We start from the raw sequence: 24,268 nt of genomic DNA, 5'->3' as shown, positions 1-24,268 counted from the left end.
AACGGGTGCCACGCCAAGACACAGGGTTAGCTGCCTATAGCCAGAAACTCCCTCGTGGACTGTGGATGACTGGATGAAAGTCATATTCAGTGATGAATCTCGAATCTGCATTGGGCAAGGTGATGATGCTGGAACTTTTGTTTGGTGCCGTTCCAATGAGATTTATAAAGATGACTGCCTGAAGAGAACATGTACATTTCCACAGTCATTGATGATATGGGGCTGCATGGCAGGTAAAGGCACTGGGGAGATGGCTGTCATTACATCATCAATAAATGCACAAGTTTACACTGATATTTTGGACACTTTTCTTATCCCATCAATTGAAAGGATGTTTGGGGATGATGAAATCATTTTTCAAGATGATAATGCATCTTGCCATAGAGCAAAAACTGTGAAAACATTCCTTGCAAAAAGACACATAGGGTCAATGTCATGGCCTGCAAATAGTCCGGATCTTAATCCAATTGAAAATCTTTGGTGGAAGTTGAAGAAAATGGTCCATGACAAGGCTCCAACCTGCAAAATTGATCTGGCAACAGCAATCAGAGAAAGTTGGAGCCAGATTGATGAAGAGTACTGTTTGTCACTCATTAAGTCCATGCCTCAGAGACTGCAAGCCGTTATAAAAGCCAGAGGTGGTGCAACAAAATACTAGTGATGTGTTGGGGCGTTCTTTTGTTTTTCATGATTCCATAATTTATTCCTCAGAATTGAGTGATTCCATATTTTTTTCTCTCTCCCTTTTTTCCCCCTCTAAAAACGTAACCGTTACTGACTGCCACAATTTTTTTTCCTGATTTCTTATAGTGTTTCTTAAAGCCAGGAAGTTGCCATTTGAAATGACTTTAGTTTTGTGTCATGTCTGTTATCTGCTTTTTTTCTACAAAATTAAACAACTGAATGAACATCCTCCGAGGCCGGTGATTCCATAATTTTTGCCAGGGGTTGTAGTAAAAAAGTCACTTATATCCTTGTGTAAACTCCTGTAAATCCATTCAAAGCCACAATGCCTTTTTCCAATAAAAGAAAGTCTACATTAATTAAAAAAGTCACATAATCTTGTCCGAAATCCTGTTTGAACAGCACAAGGTTTATTTTCCAGAGACAAGACAAAAAAATTCTTACCATGTTTCTTGAGGGCACAAAAATGCAGCGAGCTTTTCATGTTTCTTTTATCTGTGTTCATGCTGCTAGGGGTCGTCAAACTTTGGAGAGTGTTTCGGAGCACACCATTTCACTTCGAACGGCTGTCACGCCCACATACTTAATCGTAGATCCTTCAAACTTGCTGGACATGATGAGGCCGCCGCCGTGAATGTCTGCATATATTAACTTCCCACCTAACGCACAGCGCCCCCCAGTGGTAACAGGAAATGTCCTATTTTTACTTTAACAGGTACTGATGTCACATAGTTAACCCCATCAACTTCATTCCACTTCTAAAACATGCAGAACAAGTTGGTGAATGTAGGTGATGAACGCCGTAAAGTGATTTCCACACGTTGTATTTGAATGAACTCCTCCTAGGGATTTTGTCCAATGCACTTCGAATTTCTTTCAGATCATCCAGAGACTATATTGATCAGAAGTTATCGAAAGCTTTTTTCTATGTCAAAGGGTGTGGCCACTATGGCACTGCCATTTTGACCCTTCGCCATGGAACATTATACTTAAACAGGAACCCACTTCTAAAACATGCAGAACAAGTTGGTGAGCATAGGAGATGACCGCCATGAAGTTATGAGTAACGGCATCCATGTGGTGGCGTGCCAAATATCGCCCCTTTGCCATGAAATTACGTTCTTCCTTTTGACAGCTTTAATTTTGGCATATCATCCAGAAAATTGATTCACGGGTCAAGCATGACAACTTCTTACAATTCATAGGGGCACTGCCCCATGAGCGGTGTAAAATGCCTTATAGCGGCCACTTGCAACGTTCAAAAACCCCTCCCCATATGGGTTTTTTGGAGTAGGGAGATGAAAATTGGTACACATGTGTGAATTGTGTAGACGTACAAAAAAGTCTCTTGCACCACTGGTCTACGCGTGGCATGAGGGCCTGTATATGACTGCTTGCAGTCCTAGTTTTATTTGCATTTTGTGTGTTAAAATTGTTTAATTTCTTGCATGTAAAATTTGTAAATGTGTTTCAAATTGTTAGAAATTCAGAAATAGATTAGAATTAAACTTGAACTGAGAGAAAAACAATCAAAAATTAAAATGAGATATGAAATGAAATTAAAGCTCTTATCAAATAATACATTTTTTTTTCCAGTTTTCATTTCCAAACGTTTGATCATTTTTCCCCTCATAAGCTTCCGTTTTGTACTATTTGAAATATACCTTGTTTTAAAAAACATACATTTAAACTACAGTTGTGCAGTAATGTGCCCCAAACCCCCTTCTAGATTATCCAAGTTTGTGACGAATCAATTAAGTGAAAAATCACTTGAATAAAAGCAATCTGTAAAGATAACTTCAACTGAATAAATGTATCAAATCAAATCAATTTTATTTATATAGTGCCAAATCACAACAAACAGTCACCCCAAGGCACTTTATATTGTAAGGCAAAAGCCATACAACAATTACAGAAAAACCCCAACGGTCAAAACGACCCCCTATGAGCAAGCACTTGGCGACAGTGGGAAGGAAAAACTTCCTTTTAACAGGATCAGTTGTGGATGTGCAATCATCTTTTTCATATTTGTAATAGTGCTGATAGGTGTTGCTGAAAAAGAGCATGTGGAGTTGTGATGTTGGTGCTACAACATGTGCACATAGTGACGCAGATGGAAGGCTTCCATACCCTCTGTTCGCTGTTGCCTGCCAGTTCGTCCTGCAGGTCCTTGGCCTTCAGCTCGAGCTTGGTCCTCTGCTTGATCTGCTCCTGGCGCTCGGCCGACAGCTGCTCCCTCTCTTCCTTCATAGCAGAGATCTTAGACTTCAGCTCGCGCACAACACGCTCCGTCTCCTACACAACATAAGAGATTTTTTTTTTGGGGGGGGGGGGGGGGGGGGGTTAAGGGAAATGCTGCAACAACACTGCAACAACAGCTCACTTCTAGCAATTGCTTTAAAATAAATAAACACAGAAATTAAAAAGGGAAACTGTATGGCTGGTGGCTCACATGAACACCACAATTGCATCCGAAGTGTAACAATTCTGCTTAAAAGCAAACTTTAGGTGTGAAGCTGCTAATTAACTAATATATTATAAAGTGCACAGATCTAGCCTGAGTAATATTAAAATCACAAATGACACAATTTTACTGGTGAAAATCAGCCCAAGCCGATAATTTTCTGGAAAAATGAAACAGCATCAAATAAAGAAGCTTTGAGTTATGGTCTCTCATAATCATGCAGAAGGACACCGCTTTCTGAAAGTTGCAAGCAAATTCAAGCTGGTGAGTTGACCCCAAACGTTGCACATTTCACTTTGTATGACTGTGACAGATAGTGCTGCTGTTATTATCGCAATGCTATTCATAATTCACAATTCACACAATTCATTACCTCAACTTTGTCTCTGGCATCTTGCTGGGCATCACGGAGTTGTCTAGATTTGTCTCCACAAGTCTCTCTCTTGGTGGACAGCTGGAAAAAAAGCAAATATCCTTGAGCATAAATTTACAGTGAGTAATGAATTAAAATAAAAAAGATAAAACTAAATAAATGAGTGCAGAAACACAACTGTCCCCAACCATATGACACAAAGGGTCACCGAATGGCTTGATGAGTATAAAAATTATGTACAAATGAGGACAAAATGATCAGCCCCTTTTCTTCAGCATTTTCTCAAGTGCTTTATTAACAGAGCAAGGAATTTTCAACACAGCATTTACACTCAACAAAAATATAAACACAACACTTTTGGTTTTGCTCCCATTTTGTATGAGATGAACTCAAAGATCTAAAACTTTTTCTACATACACAATATCACCATTTCCCTCAAATATTGTTCATAAACCAGTCTAAATCTGTGATAGTGAGCACTTCTTTGCTGAGATAATCCATTCCACCTCACAGGTGTGCCATATCAAGATGCTGATTAGACACCATGATTAGTGCACAGGTGTGCCTTAGACTGCCCACAATAAAAGGCCACTCTGAAAGGTGCAGTTTTATCACACAGCACAATGCCATAGATGTTGCAAGATTTGAGGGAGCGTGCAATTGGCATGCTGACAGCAGGAATGTCAACCAGAGCTGTTGCTCGTGTATTGAATGTTCATTTCTCTACCATAAGCCGTCACCAAAGGCGTTTCAGAGAATGTGGCAGTATATCCAACCAGCCTCACAACCGCAGACCACGTGTAACCACACCAGCCCAGGACCTCCACATCCAGCATGTTCGTCTCCAAGATCGTCTGAGACCAGCCACTCGGACAGTTGCTGAAACAATTGGTTTGCATAACCAAAGAATTTCTGCACAGACTGTCAGAAACCGTCTCAGGGAAGCTCATCTGCATGCTCGTCGTCCTCATCGGGGTCTCGACCTGACTCCAGTTTGTCGTCGTAACCGACTTGAGTGGGCAAATGCTCACATTCGCTGGCGTTTGGCACATGGGAGAGGTGTTCTCTTCACGGATGAATCCCGGTTCACACTGTCCAGGGCAGATGGCAGACAGCGTGTGTGGGTGAGCGGTTTTCTGATGTCAATGTTGTGGATCGAGTAGCCCATGGTGGCGGTGGGGTTATGGTATGGGCAGGCATCTGTTATGGACGAAGAACATAGGTGCATTTTATTGATGGCATTTTGAATGCACAGAGATACCGTGACGAAATCCTGAGGCCCATTGTTGTGCCATACATCCAAGAACATCACCTCATGTTGCAGCAGGATAATGCACGACCCCATGTTGCAAGGATCTGTACACAATTCTTGGAAGCTGAAAATCTCCCAGTTCTTGCATGGCCGGCATACTCACCGGACATGTCACCCATTGAGCATGTTTGGGATGCTCTGGACCGGCGTATACGACAGCGTGTACCAGTTCCTGCCAACATCCAGCAACTTTGCACAGCCATTGAAGAGAAGTGGACCAACATTCCACAGGCCACAACTGACAACCTGATCAACTCTATGCGAAGGAGATGTGTTGCACTGCATGAGGCAAATGGTGGTCACACCAGATACTGACTGGTATCCCCCCCCCAATAAAACAAAACTGCACCTTTCAGAGTGGCCTTTTATTGTGGGCAGTCTAAGGCACACGTGCACCAATCATGGTGTCTAATCAGCATCTTGATATGGCACACCTGTGAGGTGGGATGGATTATCTCAGCAAAGAAGAAGTGCTCACTATCACAGATTTAGACTGGTTTGTGAACAATATTTGAGGGAAATGGTGATATTGTGTATGTGGAAAACGTTTTAGATCTGAGTTCATCTCATACAAAATGGGAGCAAAACCAAAAGTGCTGCATTTATATTTTTGTTGAGTGTATAAACATCCTAGTTTTATTTTGGATGCTTACATTGTTTTTACTTTGCACACAGAAACAAAATTATATTTAAAAAAAACCCTGATAGGTCTGCATTCATGTTATTCACATGCTCCTTTTTTGGTACTTCATTACCTCATCCAGTTTTGCACGCGTTTCATTGAGCTCCTGGTTGTAGATGGTGTATTCCAGGGCTCTCCTCATCTTGTCCCACTTCTGGTACTGAGCTAGTTCCTCCTTTTCATCTTCCAAAGTATGCAGGCGCTCCTCGATGTACTTCAGCAGCTCATTGATCTTCTCTCTCTTGCCCTCTGAGGAATATAGATACATTTTTCTTTTCTTTTTAAATCTAAGCCATTGCTAATTGAGCAGACCAAAGCTCAGTGGCTAGAGTGGGTTGTTGACCAACCAATATACCTGAGGACTAAGTCCAAGTTACACTGTTTTTACAGGAAAACGCTGGCAGCTGTGGTTACCAGGGAATTCCTGTAAAAAAAATACAGCAGCACAGTAAATAACATTACAGACATATGTAAATGGATTTACAGTAAATGAGCCATGGCTGACTCACATTAAAAAAAACTGTTAAATTTACAAAACAAAAAAGAGAGCATAGGCTCTCATTCACTGTAAATCAATTTACATATGATGTCTGTAATGTTATCTACTGTGCTGCTGTATTTTTTACAGGAATTCTCTGGTAACCACAGCTGCCAGCGTTTTCCTGTAAAAACAAGTCTTTTTTTTTTTTTTACAGTGTACATCGTTGACTGTTGTCAAAATCTCATCATCAGGTTCCTGGTAAGATCAACACTCAGGCATGACAAAAACATCCACCTACCTTGAAATCATATATAGGTGGTACTAAGAATTAATCTCATGTGTAGCAACAATGTAGCAAACTGCAGCATGTGTTCCTTAACATGTTCAGAGTAGTACAGCCCGATCCGGGATTATTAGCAGCCCTATGTTTTAAGCACAGAACATAAAATCATACTGTTCTTGATAATACAGGTATATGAGAGAGGCTGGCGTGGTATACAACAAAAGCTGTCCATGAGCTTTTCAAAATTTAGTCACTTTTTTTAATCAGAACCTTATAGTCCACTGTAGAGATGCATGACATTCATATTTTTTATGTAATTATTGTATGGCCTTGCCTTACAATATAAAGCGCCTTGGGGCAACTGTTTGTTGTGATTTGGCGCTATATAAATAAAATTGATTGAATTGATTTATTGATATTTTTACATTTGCCGCAACACAGAAAAACACCAAGTCTCTTAGACTAGAATTATTAACCTTGTGATGACCTACTTGCTGTATCTATAAACATAAAACAAGACAAATGACATTTGACTCCACGCAAAATGTATCATTTTACAAATGAAGACAGTCACGAAAAACTAGGAAATGATTTAAACTTGAACAAGATGTAAATATGTAACATTGCCACATTTCAAGTAAAATAGGTACCATAAAACTATTTTTCTGTGAGCCACAAACAGCACTGTAGGAATTCAATGACAGTGAGATCTCTATTGCACAAAATTAAAGCGACGCCACACTATTTTTAAGTAAAATAAAACTAAACGTCAATTTTCGATTTCAATTACAAAATGCAAATATTTTACTTGAACAGGTCTGCATGAAGCTGGGACAATCACACTGCATGCTGCCATCTCCGTTGATGGACAATTTCAGGTCTGAGCCCACACACAGTAAACTCAGGCTCACACACAGTTGCCTCAGAATTAGAGTTTGTGTGATTGTCAAAAGCTAACTTCTTGAAACAATGCTTTATCAAGCAGGTACTCTGTGCTGTGTTTTGTTTTGAGAGTGGTGTCTTATTAGTGTAGCACATTATAGTGTGGTGAAACCGTGACAGTGTGGCGGCCTAACAGAAAAGCACCTCTCTCTGCTATGCCACAATATTTTAGGGGAACCCCAGTAATACATACTGCATCATAGACAATCATCAAATGACATTTCATTCAAGGGTGATGAACATTAAAATAATAAAACTATGATGCAATCATCAATGAGTATTTGGGCACTGCAGTCTGATTGAGGGCAGGCGCTAAAGGGGGGAAATATGATGCATATGACATAATTTCTCTACTACTGGGGGACAAACCACAGCATTTTCATTGTGCTTTTGGGCAAATTATACGCAAACAAAGTGAAAATGCAAAGAAAAAGTGACACTGTGGTGGGAAAGTGGACATTATTGCAGTTTGTTTATGACGTGGAGCACAAACGTGTCGAGGTGTCGAGCACAGTGTTAGCTGTGTAGGCTAACACTTACCGACACGACACCTCCCATCTGAGTCATCTTTTCTTCTCCACTGGGAACAGGAAAAAAACAACTTTCGCAACTGTTTCGGTGATTGCAGCCGAAAACAAAAGTACACCATTTATCTGTGTGAAGTTATGCTGTGTATATTGCGCAACTGGAGCTTCTGTCCCCTCAAGTGGTCAAATCCCACGATATCACGCAGGATTCAAATGAGACTGCGGTGCCCTATTGGCCCTGGTGTAGATGTTCACTATTTGATTAATGTGCTTACTTTGTCCCTTACAACATTAAGATCAACACAACATTTTCCATAACAACCTATGGACATTACTGTAAATGTAAATGGACTGCATTTATATAGTGCTTTTCCATCTACATCAGACGCTCGAAGCGCTTTACACATCAATGCCTCACATTCACCCCGATGCCAGGCTGCTGCCATGAACAGTACTCACTACACACCGGGAGCAACTAGGTGATTAAGGACCTTGCCCAACGGCCCTTAGTGATTTTCTGGTCAGGCTGGGATTTGAACCGAGGATCCTCTGGTCTCAAGCCCAGCCCAACGCTTAACCACTAGACCATCACTCCCCCCCCCCCCCCCCCAATACTGTGTGGTATGCACTGTTCACTACAAATGACTCAAACACTGGCCATAAATCGATCATGCTGAGAAGCTCTTACCAGTCTCTTTCATGAGAGAAATGCTCTCCTCTTTGCGCTCATCGTACACACGCGTCCCTGCCACCTCTCTCAGCAGCTTCAAACGCTGGGAGTCAGGTGCTGTGGCCATCTGGTTGATCTGCAGGAAATAAGAAAAACGAGATATTTCATGATGGAGTGTACCCATTAGAAATTTTTGCCTGAAAAATTACATTTAGATTCAGCAGACTTAAAGGACATGTTAAACGTTATTTAACATCCTGGTTCGCAACGCAACATTAAAGTATTCATTAGGGTTATGACAAATCTCAAATTTATTAGCCTGGGGTTATAAATAATGAACTTTTACCTAAAACTCACAAAAATGACTTTGGTTTTGCCAGACCTTGAAAAAACCTCCCGCACCTAAGACAGTCTCATATTTCACATTAAAACACTTAGCGGCTCAAACACTATTTATTATAACATGTCAGTTTTACATACAATACACATGAGGAATACATGAAAATGAGTACATACAGCATTTGTCGTGTTTTTAATAGTGTTTCAGATTTGTGTATTAGTGTTAATAAATTTGCTGCTAAGGTATTTGTCTGTTTTGCAAGTAGAACAAACCTCCATCAACCTTACAGCTCCCTCAGCTACTATGAGTAGAGAAGCATTTCACAGCTTTGGGACACTTAAGTTTGGATATTGCTGACAGCAGGACTTCATAATCTGTCTCTGAATAGTGTTGGTTAGAAAACAAGGCTCGCGACCATGTAGTTGCAATGAAATCGCAAGTTACCCTCAGCTGTTCTCGCCACTTTGCAAGAAGGAAAAATGCAATAAGTGCTAAAATTCCTTGTGAGTTCCACCTGGCACTGTGAAGTGATGGCAGCTTGTGCCATTTGATGTGAGGCCATTTTTCCTCCATTTTGTAAAACTTGTATGCTTCACAAAGCTCAAAAAGGAATTTAAAATCATGTCTCCAGCCAAGGTTCTCATATTCTGGTATCACTTCTGTGCCCATGTGTGCATTTTGCAAATCATCATACTGTTCCAAAATCTCATCAATAAACTCGTAGTTAATGTTAGGTGACAGTGACCGTATAGGAAAAAAGAAGTCCAACACATGTCGCAGAACAAAATCAAGAATGTGGTGCTGGCAGCCGATGTATTGAGGTTCAGCGAATCCCTTGTGTCGAAATGTTCTCTGCAGCCTGGCTACAACACAATTTTTGTGACCAGTATTGACTGCTGTTGTGTCAGAGATCAAATAAAATCAAATCAATTTTATTTATATAGCGCCAAATCACAACAAACAGTTGCCCTAAGGCGCTTTATATTGTAAGGCAAAGCCATACAATAATTACGGAAAAACCCCAACGGTCAAAACGACCCCCTGTGAGCAAGCACTTGGCGACAGTGGGAAGGAAAAACTCCCTGTTAACAGGAAGAAACCTCCAGCAGAACCAGGCTCAGAAAGGGGCAGTCTCCTGCTGGGACTGGTTGGGGCTGAGGGAGAGAACCAGGAAAAAAACATGCTGTGGAGGGGAGCAGAGATCAACCACTAATGATTAAATGCAGAGTGGTGCATACAGAGCAAAAAGAGAAAGAAACACTCAGTGCATCATGGGAACCCCCCAGCAGTCTAAGTCTATAGCAGCATAACTAAGGGATGGTTCAGGGTCACCTGATCCAGCCCTAACTATAAGCTTTAGCAAAAAGGAAAGTTTTAAGCCTAATCTTAAAAGTAGAGAGGGTGTCTGTCTCCCTGATCCGAATTGGGAGCTGGTTCCAGAGGAGAGGAGCCTGAAAGCTGAAGGCTCTGCCTCCCATTCTACTCTTACAAACCCTAGGAACTACAAGTAAGCCTGCAGTCTGAGAGCGAAGCGCTCTATTGGGGTGATATGGTACTATGAGGTCCCTAAGATAAGATGGGACCTGATTATTCAAAACCTTATAAGTAAGAAGAAGAATTTTAAATTCTATTCTAGAATTAACAGGAAGCCAATGAAGAGAGGCCAATATGGGTGAGATATGCTCTCTCCTTCTAATCCCTGTCAGCACTCTAGCTGCAGCATTCTGAATTAACTGAAGGCTTTTCAGGGAACTTTTAGGACAACCTGATAATAATGAATTACAATAGTCCAGCCTAGAGCCATGTATAAAGTGAATAAAATTGGTCCTAGCACAGAACCTTGTGGAACTCCATAATTAACCTTAGTCTGTGAAGAAGATTCCCCATTTACATGAACAAATTGTAATCTATTAGATAAATATGATTCAAACCACAGCAGCGCAGTGCCTTTAATACCTATGGCATGGTCTAATCTCTGTAATAAAATTTTATGGTCAACAGTATCAAAAGCAGCACTGAGGTCTAACAGAACGAGCACAGAGATGAGTCCACTGTCTGAGGCCATAACAAGATCATTTGTAACCTTCACTAATGCTGTTTCTGTACTATGATGAATTCTAAAACCTGACTGAAACTCTTCAAATAGACCATTCCTCTGCAGATGATCAGTGAGCTGTTTCACAACTACCCTTTCAAGAATTTTTGAGAGAAAAGGAAGGTTGGAAATTGGCCTATAATTAGCTAAGATAGCTGGGTCAAGTGATGGCTTTTTAAGTAATGGTTTAATTACTGCCACCTTAAAAGCCTGTGGTACATAGCCAACTAATAAAGATAGATTGATCATATTTAAGATCGAAGCATTAATTAATGGTAGGGCTTCCTTGAGCAGCCTGGTAGGAATGGGGTCTAATAGACATGTTGATGGTTTGGAGGAAGAAACTAATGAAAATAACTCAGACAGAACAATCGGAGAGAAAGAGTCTAACCAAGTCTTCAATTTCCATAACAAAAGTCAGAACAAGATCTAAAGTATGATTAAAGTGGTGGGTGGACTCATTTACATTTTGAGCAAAGCCAATCAAGTCTAAATATAGATTAAATGCAGTGTTGAGGCTGTCATTCTCAGCATCTGTGTGGATGTTAAAATCGCCCACTAGAATTATCTTATCTGAGCTAAGCACTAAGTCAGACAAAAGGTCCGAAAATTCACAGAGAAACTCACAGTAACGACCAGGTCGACGATAGATAACAACAAATAAAACTTGTTTTTGGGACTTCCAATCTGGATGGACAAGACTAAGAGCCAAGCTTTCAAATGAATTAAAGCTCTGTCTGGGTTTTTGATTAATTAATAAGCTGGAGTGGAAGATTGCTGCTAATCCTCCCCCTCGGCCCGTGCTACGAGCATTCTGGCAGTTAGTGTGACTCGGGGGTGTTGACTCATTTAAACTAACGTATTCATCCTGCTGTAACCAGGTTTCTGTAAGGCAGAATAAATCAATATGTTGATCAATTATTATATCATTTACTAACAAGGACTTAGAAGAGAGCGATCTAATGTTTAATAGACCACATTTAACTGTTTTAGTCTGTGGTGCAGTTGAAGGTGCTATATTATTTTTTTCTTTTTGAATTTTTATGCTTAAATAGATTTTTGCTGGTTATTGGTGGTCTGGGAGCAGGCACCGTCTCTACGGGGATGGGGTAATGAGGGGATGGCCGGGGGAGAGAAGCTGCAGAGAGGTGTGTAAGACTACAACTCTGCTTCCTGGTCCCAACCCTGGATAGTCACGGTTTGGAGGATTTAAGAAAATTGGCCAGATTTGTAGAAATGAGAGCTGCTCCATCCAAAGTGGGATGGATGCCGTCTCTCCTAACAAGACCAGGTTTTCCCCAGACGCTTTGCCAATTATCTATGAAGCCCACCTCATTTTTTGGACACCACTCAGACAGCCAGCAATTCAAGGAGAACATGCGGCTAAACATGTCACTCCCGGTCCGATTCGGGAGGGGCCCAGAGAAAACTACAGAGTCCGACGTTTTTGCAAAGTTACTCACAGATTCAATATTAATTTTAGTGACCTCCGATTGGCGTAACCGGGTGTCATTACTGCCAACGTGAATTACAATCTTACTAAATTTACGCTTAGCCTTAGCCAGCAGTTTCTAATTTCCTTCAATGTCGCCTGCTCTGGCCCCCGGAAGACATTTGACTATGGTTGCTGGTGTCGCTAACTTCACATTTCTCAAAACAGAGTCGCAAATAACCAGAGTTTGTTCCTCGGCGGGTGTGTCGCCGAGTGGGGAAAAACGGTTAGAGATGTCAACGGATTGGCGGTGTACACGGGGCTTCTGTTTAGGACTACGCTTCCTCCTTACAGTCACCCAGTCGGCCTGCTTTCCCGGCTGCTCGGGATCTGCTGGAGGGGAACTAACGGCGGCTAAGCTACCTTGGTCCGCACCGATACAGGGGCCTGGCTAGCTGTAGGATTTTCCAATGTGCGGAGCTGAGTCTCCAATTCGCCCAGCCTGGCCTCCAAAGCTACGAATAAGCTACACTTATTACAAGTATCATTACTGCTAAAGGAGGCCGAGGAATAACTAAACATTTCACACCCAGAGCAGAAAAGTGCGGGAGAGACAGGAGAAGCCGCCATGCTAAACCAGCTAAGAGCTAGTAGCTGCGCTAACCTAGCGGATTCCTAAAAACACACAAAGTGACTAATGTGTAAATAATTTAGAGGTGATTGAGCAGAGGGAGTGCTTTAGTTAAGGCACGTGAAGATTACACTGTGAAACAAATCGTTATCTAGTTAACTAGATCAATCTAACTGCGCAGATTAAACAGCTAACAGATACAGCAAAACACCGCTGTGCTCCGGAACAGGAAGTGATACAATACCGCAGTGAGAGCCAACCACCAGTAGAGGCAGTAGAGTAGAGTCAATAGATGGCCATCTATGAGATGATCATCTGAATACTGTTCCATGCATTGTACCCATCAAGCAGGTCCTATCTTGGTATATAGATGCCTGCAGTGGTTCTACTGTCACAAGCCAAAATGCCAAGTTGTAATGTTCTTCTGTCATTTTCCAAGTACACAACTTGGTACTTCTTATTGTCAATTTTCTTACCATCAAAATGCAAACAAAATTTCTCTTCAGAGATCAGTTCCATGAGGCGGTTCTTAACTTGTTCTGCATCTCTGATTGTTCGACGCCAGACAACAGACTGTGATGGTGTTGGGACACTAACTCCATCTTCAGCCAGACTTTGAAGCACCTGTGGCGCTTTTCTGGTTGACAAAGAGTGTTTAGACACCAGTTTGGCAGCAGACTTTGTTGAGTGGCATGTTCAATAGGGTGGTCCATAAAAATGGTCAAAATGTTTTTTTTCAAAAAACTTCAAGTCTCACCCTCTAAATTTGTTGTACCTAACATAAAAACACATCATGTACAATTTCATAAAACTCTAATAATTTTTACTGGTAGCACACAGGCCTTAAAGATTTTGCTGGCAATAACTTTGTCATATAGCATGGTCATTTCCAGATATTTCCAAATTATTTCTGTCAGTTTAATATTGATATGTCAGGACAGAAATTATGGCAATACATTGGAAAATCAAATCTTTTCATATCCCATAAAATAGTTAACACTAAAACATGAATTGTGAGATGCAGTTCTTCTCGTACATGTATCATGCTCCTACAATACCTACATACTGGGGTAGCGAAGATTTTGTAACAATCAAACATTGCATTTTAATTTTATTGATGAAATACTGTTTCATTATTGATAAATTTAAATAAGTCTATGCTTTATATATTTCCACATATATTTTGATCTAGCTCCAAACAATAATATTCTTTATGCCTTGCAGTACTTAATATTCAAAAATGTATGAATCAGCACAAGAACCAATTATAGAGCTGTGTAACATAAGAGAACATCCTTTACATGATAATGATATTTAAGTTGCTTGCATCATGACCAAGACTTGCTGCCGTTTCAGTCAGAATATAGGTGGCACTTCTGTCTGTTGTTTTGGTCCTATCCAATGCTGCTGCAAGTCCTGGTGTTACAACAGCTTTCATTTTACTGGCTTTTTGTGGCACTGGCATAACAAATTCTTCATCTGGACTTTCTGTGTTCTCTTCACTCTGGCTGGAGACAGTGTCAGGTAGTGAGACATTAGATGGTCCAGGCTCCTCCGGTTTCTCTTTGTATTTTGCTTCTGCAGCTTTCCTTTTTTCTGCTCTTTGTTCTTTGGCAGTTTGTATTTTATCTATGCCTGCCATGCATCCCCTTCTACCTTTCTCTCGCTGAGCAAGTAGGAACTGTCTGTCATCTTCAAACTTTATCATTGTTAGGACATCCTGATGTGCCATGTCAAACAAGTCCTCCAAAGATTCACAAAACACTGTTTTATCTTTTTTCTGCTTGTCTGTATTGCGATTCTTGGTCTTTTTCAATGTTTTCCATTTTCCGAACACCTTTTCTAACTTTGTGATCAGATGCTGCTTTGCCCTCAGTGGGATTCTAGCTCTCTCCCAAAAAGGAATTGCCATGTCTATAGAGGTCACAGCAGCATCATGGACAGTTTTCTTCAAATCAGTGTGTTTGAAGAAAAATACCTTGAGTATTTGCCCATTTGAGGGCAATTTGTTTCCCTTTATTTCAGTCGGTGGAACCAATAAGGTATACAAATGTTCTACTTCTAGTAGCAGACATGTTTTACTGAAGTTTCCAGTTAATGGTTAAGCATGTTAAGTCAGCAAGTGTCTCTTTTTACATTTATCTCATGTTAGATTCACCATCACCAAAGATCTGAAAGAAAAGAAGCTGTGAATTGAAGCAAAATTTTCAGCTTGTAGCCTAAAATAACATTTTTGAAAGTATGTTGTTTGTGAGAAACATTTAAACCCAGGTATAGTTTTAAATTGAATATAAAATTATACTTTAGTTACACTCAGGTGGTTAACTTCTATCCTCTTTATAAGTGATGTGATTAGATACTGGATAATGGATAACCTATTGCACGGGCACTCGGGCAGCGATAACTGATATATTTACAACCTTCAGCTATGATGTGCTACCTCTAAATATTAATGTATGACAAAAATATCTGGCAGGCTTTCTTTTTTCCCCAAAGCATCATAAAATGAAGGGGTGAGAGTAATGAATTTCCAACTTCTATTTTTTTGAACCACCCTAATGTTCATGTTTATCTATAAATGGACTGCATTTATATAAATGGTAAATGGACTGCATTTATATAGCGCATTTCCATCTGCATCAGACGCTCAAAGCACTTTACAATTATGCCTCACATTCACCCCAATGTCAGGGCGCTACCATACAAGGCGCTCACTACACACAGGGAGCAATAGGGGATTAAAGGCCTTGCCCAAGGGCCCTTTTCCAGTCAACTGGGGATTTGAAACCATGATCTTCTGGACTCAAGCCCAACACCTTAACCACTAGACCATCACCTCCCCCATCATCTATTTTACCTTCATTTCTTTTAATTATTGTTTAATAATATATTTTAGCAACATTTATTTGTATATATTTTCTTGTTATTTCTTGATACTTGCTAATTCTTTTCTTGTTACGTTATTTTTAAGTAGTATTGTGTAAACCCGTGTATTTTTAAAAGTGATGTGGTGCTAGGTGCAGGAGGTTTTTCATGATCCAATGAAATAAACTTCAAAAAAGTGATCTATGGGTAAAAGTTCATCAAATGCAACATCAGGAAAATGAAAGTTTTGAAAACGTTTTGTAGTCATAACCCTAGTATTCATGACTGTAAGTCTATCCGGACACATGCGGAAATAATTAGTGGCCGCTGATGTATTTTATTGGTAATTATCCCTCTAGCTTGGCGAGTCAGCAGGTGCATTTCCAGAAAACATCTTATTCTGCATTTCTCGCCATTTCTCGGCATGTGACATACATTTTAGTAGATGCAGAAACATTCCGATGGCTGACAGAGTGAAATGAACGCTGCTATGCCCGATAAAGTTTTCATTTGAAAGTGATGGCTCAGATTGACATAGGATGTACAGAGAGGAGACGACACACTTCACCCCCAAACTCTTCATTTTTTGAGTCTGTCGGATTTTGGATCCTAACGTGTGCTGACTCTGCTGTGTCACAGCAGCACTGTGTCTATTTTACTGCCACCCTGAATGTGCATGTGGAACATCTCCACTACGCTGTTTTTATAGGCTGCCTGAACATACAAATGCTTTTCTTACATTGGAAAAATGTTGGAATACATTATTTCCAGGAGATAATGGACTTTCTACCTAATGTGCCAGAATTATGAGAGACCTTTGTGAGGAAGTGATGGCGGAGCTGCTGTGGGAGCACGCCAAAATGGCAGGTATGATCGGAGAGAGAGCTGCTTTTGGAAATGGCCGAGAGAGTCCAGCAGCTATGGCTCATGGTGTCAGTGGGTACCAGCTGGGAATATCCTTTTTCGTCTAAATCAGGACCAAAATAGGGAAACATCTCATAACCGGTTTCACGGTATACCGCTGTATGAAAAAGCCATGGTATCAAAACCACTAAAATTTTCCATTATACCGTCCCTACGGTATAAGCGGGTTATGAGAATTCTTGACAGGCAGAGCGGAGGCGGCCGCTGCTGCCCTTCCCCCTGGTGTGCACTTCTGTATCTGTTTACAAACAGGCAGCTAACATTAGCTAGCTCTGCATCATGGCTGAAGGAGGCAAAGCCTGCACTGAAATTTTCCCTCCGTCTTAAAAAGACCAAGTCAGCTGTATGGGATTACTTTGGCTAATGATTTAACAGAAAAAGATACAGGCTTTTTCGTTTTATTTTCCACGGAATAGCCCTTCAAACCAAAAATAGTGGAAACAAAGCACCGTAGACATGGCCTATGTCGGACTCGGAGCGATTCAAGATACCCGCAGAGGATTACATGGAAGGAGTAAACTTTGTCATCTTTGAAACCACTGAGAAGTGCAAGCGGTGGACTCAAGTCATGTTTGTGGTCGACCAAATTTCTCCCACAAACATGTCAAGAAGGACAAATACATCTATTCCAAGCACTTTGTTGGTGAAGCTGGGCCAAGTATTGAGCATCCGGAGTTCCGGACCTTATTCCAGCCACATTTCTCCCTAAGCAAGTAAGTCATGTTTCCCACGGGGCAGATGCTCCATGTCTAAAAGAGAGACTATCATTTTGGTATTTTCTCTAAAGTTATCAGTGGTATAGTGCTCATAGTGGTAGACATTGCGTCAATTAGTGCGCCTGAATTACATGCGCTTCATTTGCAAATAGCTATAATATTGTTAAAGCACATTTTAAAGCTATACATAATACTGTGAAACTGTGGTATTTTTGCCCACGGTGATCATTCCATCCAAATCTCATACCAGCCCATGCCTAGCTGACAACCATGGTCAGCCCTGTGCACAGAGGTAGGCTTAAACACAGAGGAACCATGGAGGACATCTGTCCACAGGCATACAGCTGGACACGATACTCTGGCTAGTGATCACGCGCCCTCCATGTGCAACGGTGCCAGTTGGGACCGCTTTGATGCTGTGGACCTGGACAATACTGTCTGGCTGGCAATTGTGTGTGATGGCTTCTTTAATAGTGTTAAAGTGGATAAGACAATTCGGTCAACCTAAGCGTTTTGGGAAAATGGACGCAGTTCTCCCATTATATATAACATTTGAACGTCCCGCCACTGAAAAATGTGCACGCCCCGTGACCAGCTTCCCGCTGAGCACCAAGCCTAAAATACGTCACTACATGTAGAACGTATCGGCTTGCACGCCTGGCGGCCGTTGTTTACACTTTTTTTTTAGCAGCAGAAACTGTGATTAAACACAGCTCTCAGGGACTTGTTTGTCGATATGCCTGACCAGTGAGTCGCAGCATATTGCACAAACACAAGGGCGAAAGGTTTTAGCCTTTTCAAGTCCAGGCAGATTGATCAAAAGCCGCGGTGTTGTGTGATGCACGCAATGTCCGGCTGCCGCTTGCTCTGCTCGCACACCCACATTTGCTCCCGACAGCAGACACTTTCCTCTACCGTCTCCATGTTCTCGCACCGATCACAGGAACACATAAAATGTCAACCCCAAATAATATGTTCACAATAATCTTGAAATGGTCAAGGAACCTGCGTAGTAAACATGGCAGCGGCATGTAAACACGGCGGCGGCATGTATTTTTTAGGTGTCATATCCACTTTAAGTTTACATTGTTAGTCTTGGAAATCAATCTACAAGTATGTGAGTGCCCTGTTCAGTTTTTTCCTTTTGTATTTTATTCTCCTCAGTGAAGCTGGCAGGCTTTGTTCATTTTACTTTGAGAGAGTCTGTCAGATTTTGGACCTCGATGTGTGCAGAGTCTGTTCCCTGTACCAGAGCAGCACGCTGTTTATCTTTGTTGTAGCTCCCGTGAACGTGCACGCAGAACGCTCCACTGTTTATAAGCGTGCACAAAGCTGAGCCTGTAGCAGAGACTGTTTTTAACAGGCTGTGTTCATGATGGACGTGCACACATATGCCATCTTCTCATAGTGGAGGGGGGCTGCTGCTTTTACTGTGACTGTATCAAAATGAACAGTTATCACTTAAAAACACATCATCATAACACAACATCACACTTATGTAAACTTTGCAATTAATCGGTGGCTCTGTTCTTAACGTCAGCAGCTACATTCCATTCAACGGTGCTCTGGAAGATTTCCTCAAAACTATGTAAACACTGTCGGAAACACGAGTACTCACAAGTACTTTGTTTTAGGCAGTCTCCGTAGCTGTTTGTTTCGAATGTCGTATACTTTGAGACCGGTCACGGAAGTGCACTAAGTAATCGCGGTGTATCGTCGGACGGTTACTAACAACCTAAATCTAGGTTTTTATGATTTCTATGCAACATTTCCTTTAACTTTGATAAACATTGTGAATGAATGAAAGTTTTATTTCAGACATGAAAAACAAAACAAATGAAGAACAAGAAATACAGAAAAGCAACAAATAATAAAAAAAAAGACAAAACAAAAGAACAATGTCAACATAACATATCCGAAAGGGAGTAGGAAGAAGCACATGCTTATTCAATCCTACCCCTTGTCCTAAGTCTTTTTATCATCAGTCAGGGTTCTCACCAGCATTATAACAGCGTAACTCGACTAAAACGTTTTTTTTTCCTCCTAAAAGGAGATGTCCTGCATTCTTTATAAATTACATCCTGACGTGCAGCGCAGCACAGCTGCAAGAGCTCAGCTCAGATGTATGGAAAGACATTCAAATGTCTGAAAGGAAATGCTTTTGACAATAACTACAGATTGTTTATTTCTATTTATGTCCAGAGATCATGGATCTCCCATGTAGAGTTTATTATGTCCAAAGTTTAAGGATCTCCCATGTAGAGTTTATTATGTCCAAAGTTTAAGGATCCAGTGACCAATTTCATATTTATTTGCTTTAAGACTCAATAAAATGTTGTTCAATTTCAATTTAATCGGCTTATAAAGCGCCAAATTACGACAAAAGCTGCGTCAAGGTGCCTCACACAGAACAGTTCAACATAAAAAAAATTCAAATAAAAAAATTCAAATACATAATTAAAACAGAAGTAAAAGAATAAAAGATAAAGTTTAATGACAATTTTGTTCCTATCAAACCACCTCTTTAATATGTACATTTTTACAGTGATTGTCACTAGTAGTTCCTTTAAATTCCCCCCAGAACAAAATTGTTTGTGTCATCAGCAAACAATGTTAGTTTTAATGTTTTTGATATCTTAGAAATATAATTTATGTAAAGAATAAACAGTTTGGGACCCGGTACTGTCCCCCTAAGGACACTACAAGCAATGTGCAAGCATGATTATATATACTCTCCCATCTTCACAAACTGTTTCCTGCTTCCAAGATAACTTCTCACCCAACGCAATACTACCCCCCCCCCCCCGAATACCATATCATTCCAATTTACTGATAATATATTATGATTGATTGTGTCAAAAGCTTTTTTGAGATCAATGAAGACTCCCACTGCATACTGTTTGTTATCTATTGCGCTTGTGACTTCCTCAATTGATTCAATTATTGCCATTGTAGTTGAGCTGTTTGATCTGAATCCATATTGACCATTTGAAATTAGTTTATGTTTTACTATGACTTTGTCTAATCTGTTACTGAAAGGTTTTTCTACAATTTTAGAGAAATGTGGAAGTAAAGAAACAGGCATGCAATTTGGGAAGTGGTCCCCAGTTTTATACAGTAGCACAACTTTTGCCATTTTCATTTTGTTTGAAAATTTACTGGTTTGGAATGATAAGTTACAGATACAGTTGTATGTAAAGGTTTGGGCACCCCTGATGATTTCCATGATTTTAATTTATAAATCATTGGTCGTTTGGATCAGCAATTTCAGTTAAATATATCATACAGCAGACAAACAAGCGATATTTGAGAAGTGAAATTAACTTTAAAGGATTTACAGAAAGTGTGCAATAATTCTTTAAACAAAATATCTATTATTAAAAAATATTTATTATTTCTTTTTGTTCCACTGGTGTAAGGAACATTGAGCTTGGATTCCTGTCAATGATCTTATCATTCCAAGCCTCGGAGAACAATGGATCAGGGATTTTTTTCAGCAAAGTTTGATCCGACACTTACAAAGAATTCATTAAAGCTACATTATACAAGTGTGCAACCTGACAACTGCTCCTTTCTCACCTTTCCCTGCTTGACGATGTAGTAGGGGTTACTGCGGGAAAAGCCAGCACTCTCCAGAAGGTTCATGACATCATTCTTACTGTAACAATCCCAGACACACCAAAGACATGATCCGTTAACTTCAGAGTTGATACTTCAAGTGATTATACAATGACGTGAACACCAACACTTACGTCACCATCTTCTTATCTAAGAAGTACTGGTCCTTCTTTGCACCAATGACACGGCGAAGAGAGACTTCTTCTTTGTCAATCTGAATAATGAGGCATTTGTCATGAGAAAAAAGGTGCACACTGTAACACAGCTTAATGAAAAAGTAATCTACTGTTTGTTTAAAACACTAGGACAAGGTACACCAGGTTTCACCTTATAATCCTATGACACTGAAACTTTTAGAAAATAGACTTTCATATTGGAAAATTGGCAGACCAGGCATGCTCATCGGGGAGCAAGTCAAGACTGTACTACACGTTTTAGGTCAGTATTCTCAGTAGAAGGCGTTAGTGAATGGAGCTCCACAGCAATCTTCCAAAGCAAACATGCACTGGTATAACTGAAACAGTACATACTTAAAACAAGAATTTATATTCTACATCATGTCACAGCCACTATACAGCCCAAATTGGCCACAAAGCAATGCACTACAACTTTTCTAGCCAATATTCAGAGTGGCCTTGGAAATGAAATACCTCGTCTTGTGAACATTAGCAACACCAATGTAATTTCTGGTAGGTTTCTCGGCCTTGGCACAAAAGAACACCCATATTTCTTCTGGAAATTTGGGGAGGTAATGGTCTAGAGGTTAAAGACATGGGGTTGTGACTAGAGGATACTCTGTTCTATTTCCCCTTCAGGCCAGGTGGGAATCACAAATTTAACTGGGTAAGGTCCTTAATCCCCAAGTTGCTCATGGTGTGCAGTTGAGCACCTTGTGTGGCAGCAGGCTGATATCAGTGTGTGTATGAATGAGAGAGAGGGAGAAAGAGTGGCACTTTGAGCATCTACACTGAATAAAAATATATATGCAACACTTTTGTTTTTGCTCCCATTTTTCATGAACTGAACTCAAAGATCAAAAACATTTTCTATATACACAAAAGACCTATTTCTCTCATTTATTGTTGACAATTTTGTCTAAATCTGTGTTCTCCTTTGCCGAGATAATCCATCCCACCTCACAGGTGTGGCATATCAAGATACTGATTGGACAGCATGATTATTGCACAGGTGTGCCTTAGGCTGGCCAGAATAAAAGGCCACTCTAAAATGATCAGTTTTCAATGCCACAGATGTTGCAAGTTTTGAGGGAGTGTACAGTGTACATTTGGCATGCTGACTGCAGGAGTGTCTACCAGAGCTGTTGCCCATGAATTTAGGAATCAGGGCTTTCTGCGTGAAATTCTGCCTGAAGTGGGGATGAGCCGATGCACAAGTACAAAGCAATCCATATGTCAGAGCTTTCAACGTTTCCTTTCTTATGTTTATGTAATTAGAGTTCTGGTATTGGCCCACTTTTCTATGGTTCCCCCCTCCCCTTACTTTTCGGCCTGGTTTTGTGCTGGTTGTGAGTGACAAAGGGTTTTGAAATTCTGTTTAAAAAAAAGCTGACAGTTGTATACAACTATAATATACATAAAGAAATAATATAAAAAGTTTAGCATCCCTACCGGTAGTCTGTTGTCAGAATTGTCAAAAATAATCTCCACAAATGCTGAAATAACACGAGGACCAGTTCCTTCCTATCATGATGAGAAGAAAAATACAGCACAATAAATGACTTCATCTTCAATGTTATTTTGATATTTCTGAAAAACAATCATTACAATTTAACAAGTACGAGGTCTGTTAGAAAAGTATCAGACCTTTTTATTTTTTGCAAAAACCTGATGGATTTGAATCGTGTGCTTGCATGAGCAAACCTTGAACCTTCGTGCGCATGCGTGAACTTTTTCCACACCTGTCGATTGCGTCATTTTCTGGTAAGCAGCCTTTGTGTGGGACGTGTTGTGCGCTCGGCGGATTTTCATTTCAAGGAAAAAGACGGAACAACTGGAGCAGCACCGCATCAAATTTTGCCAGAAACTGGGCGACAGCCAGGTGGAAACCATAAGGATGATTCAGACGGCTTTCGGTGACGATGCTATGAGCATTACACAGATTAAGGAGTGGTACCACCGGTTTAAAGACGTCCGCACAACGGTGGAGAGCGAGCCACGCAATGGTGGAGAGCGAGCCACGCTCCGGTCAGCCAGCAACATGCTGAAATGACCAGATCATTTTCAAAGTGAACACTGTGGTGATGCGGGACCGTCGTGTGACTATCCGAGAAATTGCGGAAGAGGTGGACATCAGCTCTTTTTCGGTACATTCCACTGTGACAGAAGATTTGGCCATGAAAAGAGTGGCGGTGAAATTCATGCTGCTGCTGACGGCGCAGCAAAAGTGCCTCCGTGCTGAAGTCTCACAGGACATACTGTGACATGCCCACCTCTTCCATAATTTCTCAGATAGTCACACGACTGAAAAGTCACTGAAAGCCGTCTGAATCATCCGAATGGTTTCTACTTGGCTGTCGCCCAGTTTCTGGCAAAATTTGATGCAGCGCTGCTCCAGTCATTCTGTCCTTTTCCTTGAAATGAAAATCCGCCAATCACACTACACACGTCCTCACACAAAGGCTGCTTACCAGAAAATGATGCAATCGACAGGCGTGAAAAAGTTCATGCATGTGCACGAAGGTTCAAGGTTGGCTCATGCAAGCACACGTGATTAAAATCCATCAGGTTTTTGCAAAAAATAAAAAGGTCCGACACTTTTCTAACAGACCTCGTAACTAACACTGTTCAGACTTTTATGTGTTTATTTGCATACATCAGTGTAACTAGGAGATTCTTTCAAAATAATGTATGAATCCAGAGTGAGTCATTCATCACAACTTACATGGAGCAAGGCCAGACGCTGCTCTGGTCGAAGGTGGCTGAATTCATCACTGAGTACAAACTGGATGGCTAAGGAAATCAAAATGAAATGTTGTTATAACAATAAAAATCAGTGCTCTCAGTGGAAAAATGATTGTTTACTGTATGGGTACAGGCACAACGTTTCACATACCATAGAAAAAGTTACTTTTTCCTGACCCATTTCTTCCAACTGCAAAAGACAGAAAAGCCAAAATGAGGATATCCCAGGCTCCCAGCACATTAATAATGTGTCTCTGACAGACCACCAAACACTTGTCTCTTGAGGCAGACACTATAATATGATGAAG

The 24,268-nt window shown here is 40.6% G+C and overlaps 1 protein-coding gene across 1 annotated transcript in view; it reads right to left on the bottom strand.

The window, feature by feature from the left end:
- The window catches only part of smc3 (structural maintenance of chromosomes 3), a 118,006-nt gene that overhangs the window by 75,826 nt on the left and 17,912 nt on the right, over positions 1–24,268 (bottom strand). Inside the window, exons 3-11 of the mRNA XM_034187548.1 lie at positions 24,112–24,150; positions 23,941–24,008; positions 22,668–22,739; positions 21,174–21,253; positions 21,001–21,079; positions 8,437–8,554; positions 5,589–5,764; positions 3,522–3,602; positions 2,815–2,979 (exon numbers count right to left, since the gene is read on the bottom strand). Coding sequence (XP_034043439.1) covers positions 2,815–2,979; positions 3,522–3,602; positions 5,589–5,764; positions 8,437–8,554; positions 21,001–21,079; positions 21,174–21,253; positions 22,668–22,739; positions 23,941–24,008; positions 24,112–24,150 — 878 coding nt within the window. The remainder of the gene's footprint in view (positions 1–2,814; positions 2,980–3,521; positions 3,603–5,588; positions 5,765–8,436; positions 8,555–21,000; positions 21,080–21,173; positions 21,254–22,667; positions 22,740–23,940; positions 24,009–24,111; positions 24,151–24,268) is intronic.

This window comes from Thalassophryne amazonica, chromosome 15 (assembly GCF_902500255.1).
Source record: "Thalassophryne amazonica chromosome 15, fThaAma1.1, whole genome shotgun sequence".
NCBI classification, from domain to species: domain Eukaryota; kingdom Metazoa; phylum Chordata; class Actinopteri; order Batrachoidiformes; family Batrachoididae; genus Thalassophryne; species Thalassophryne amazonica.
The sequence above is the reverse complement of the archived record's forward strand: the minus strand, read 5'-3'. Positions and strand labels throughout refer to the sequence as shown.